This window comes from Amphiura filiformis, chromosome 5 (genome assembly GCF_039555335.1).
Source record: "Amphiura filiformis chromosome 5, Afil_fr2py, whole genome shotgun sequence".
In the NCBI taxonomy this organism is placed as follows: Eukaryota; Metazoa; Echinodermata; class Ophiuroidea; order Amphilepidida; family Amphiuridae; genus Amphiura; species Amphiura filiformis.
In genome coordinates this window covers 72,287,976-72,289,756 of record NC_092632.1, presented here as the reverse complement: position 1 = coordinate 72,289,756, position 1,781 = coordinate 72,287,976, and the positions used below count along the sequence as shown (strand labels likewise).

General features: G+C 39.4%; 1 protein-coding gene across 1 annotated transcript; it reads right to left on the bottom strand.

Annotated features, from left to right (window-relative positions):
• Positions 1-1,025: 1,025 nt before the first annotated feature.
• LOC140152376 (uncharacterized) lies at positions 1,026-1,448 on the bottom strand. Its single transcript, XM_072174683.1, has one exon. The coding sequence runs from the start codon at positions 1,446-1,448 to the stop codon at positions 1,026-1,028; it is 423 nt and encodes a 140-aa protein (XP_072030784.1).
• Positions 1,449-1,781: the final 333 nt, after the last annotated feature.

The window sequence follows — 1,781 nt, the reverse complement described above, 5'->3', positions numbered from 1 at the left end:
AAGATCACATTCTCAGGTTCCTGTTATGCAAGAACACCTAAACGATTTCCATGAATGGGCTGAGTTATACAATATAAAGCTCAATACAAAGAAATATGCCATAAAGAAAGTTTCAATAATTTCAAACATTTCTTCAGGAAGGTCCGATGGCTAAAATATCTTGGCATAAATTTGAAATGAAACATGCAAGTGACTGAAAGGCTTAAAAAGAATTTAAAGTTGAAGTTACTCTTGAACTTGCCTCATGATGATCTTGTCTCATTTATGATTTCTTCAGTAAATGGGCAGTTTACAAGACTTTTGATAATATGTAAATTGGGCTTGAAATAAATAGCGCCCTCAATGTTCTTGTTTAGTTAATAATGACATAGAACCAAAACAGCAGTGCCTTAAGCTTGATCACAATCTCTTAAACTCCTGGAATTTAGTACTCGCAATTGCACCCTGCACCGTCTTTGATTTGCATTGCATCCCTGACGTGCCGCGTTACACAGTTTAGGTGAAATGGTATCGGCTTGTAGCATCCCTCATTGGATAGATTGTTGAAGTGCCCTTGATGTATTATAGTAATATTGATTATCTGAATATATCCAGGATGGACGCCTTGCTGTTTGAGGGCTGTGATGACTGCCTGGATCTCAATCCTATCAAAAGCTTTTTCGTAGTCAATGAATCCAAGGCACAGTGGCTGTCTATATATCTTTTCAACAATTTGGTTGATGACATGAAGGTGATCCATGGTAGAATAGCCGCTCCGAAACCCTGTCTGTTCCCTGGGTTGGTTGAAGTCAAGGATGTTGGTGATCCAATTTGTGAGAACTTTGGTGAAAAGTTTGTAGGTGTTTGAGAGTAAGCTGATTGGTCTGTAGCTCTTCAAGTCTTTAATGTCCCCTTTCTTGTGGATGAGAATTACAAGGGCATTATCCCAACTGTCCGGTGCCTGGTTAGTCTGGATACATACCGTAGTGTGAAGAGCTTTGCAAGCTCTGCCTTTACTGCGCTGCCTCCATCCTTGAGAATGTCGACTATAGCACTCCATCTTCTCCTGGAGCCTTACCTCTTTTCATGTCATTGAGAGATTTTTCAACGTCATCCTCTCCAATTGATGGTATATTCTCTTCTGTACTTTCAAAGTCTATTGGTGGAGTTATTTGGACTTTGCTGGAGTAGAGATCTTGGTAGAACTCTTCTACCCGCTTGATGACTAGTTCTCTGTTTGAGATTATGTTTCCGTCTTCCCCCTTCAGTGCTATAATTTGAGATTTTCCAGTGGCAAGTCCTTGCTTTGCTTTCTTGTAGCTTTTGTTATCTTCAAGAGTTTTCTGGATCATCTTTCTGTTGTGTGCTCGGATTTCATTTGTCATTCGCTTCCTTATGGTTTTGCATAATTCTGTGTACTCGATATGTTGGATTTCAATCGTGTTCTTCATTTCCCGTCTCTTTTTCATCATTTCAAAAGTTTCCTTTGAAATCTTGTCTATCTTCTGTGGGTCTTTTTTCCCTGCTGTCTCCAAAGCACAATCTAGGGTGTGTTTGTAAGTCTCTCACATACATCATTTACATCTAGGTCTTCTGCTTCATCCTTCAGGAGATCAAACTTGTTTTGCAGCTTCATCTGGAATTCTTCTTTGTTCTGTTGTAGCTTATCCAGATTGACTTGCATCCTTCATGAGTTTGTATCTTTCCAATTTCAAGATGGAAAATTCTTGCTCTTACTATAGCCTGTTATCACTTCCACCTGTTTAAAGTTCACAAAATGCACAGGTGGCTCATTGTGGATG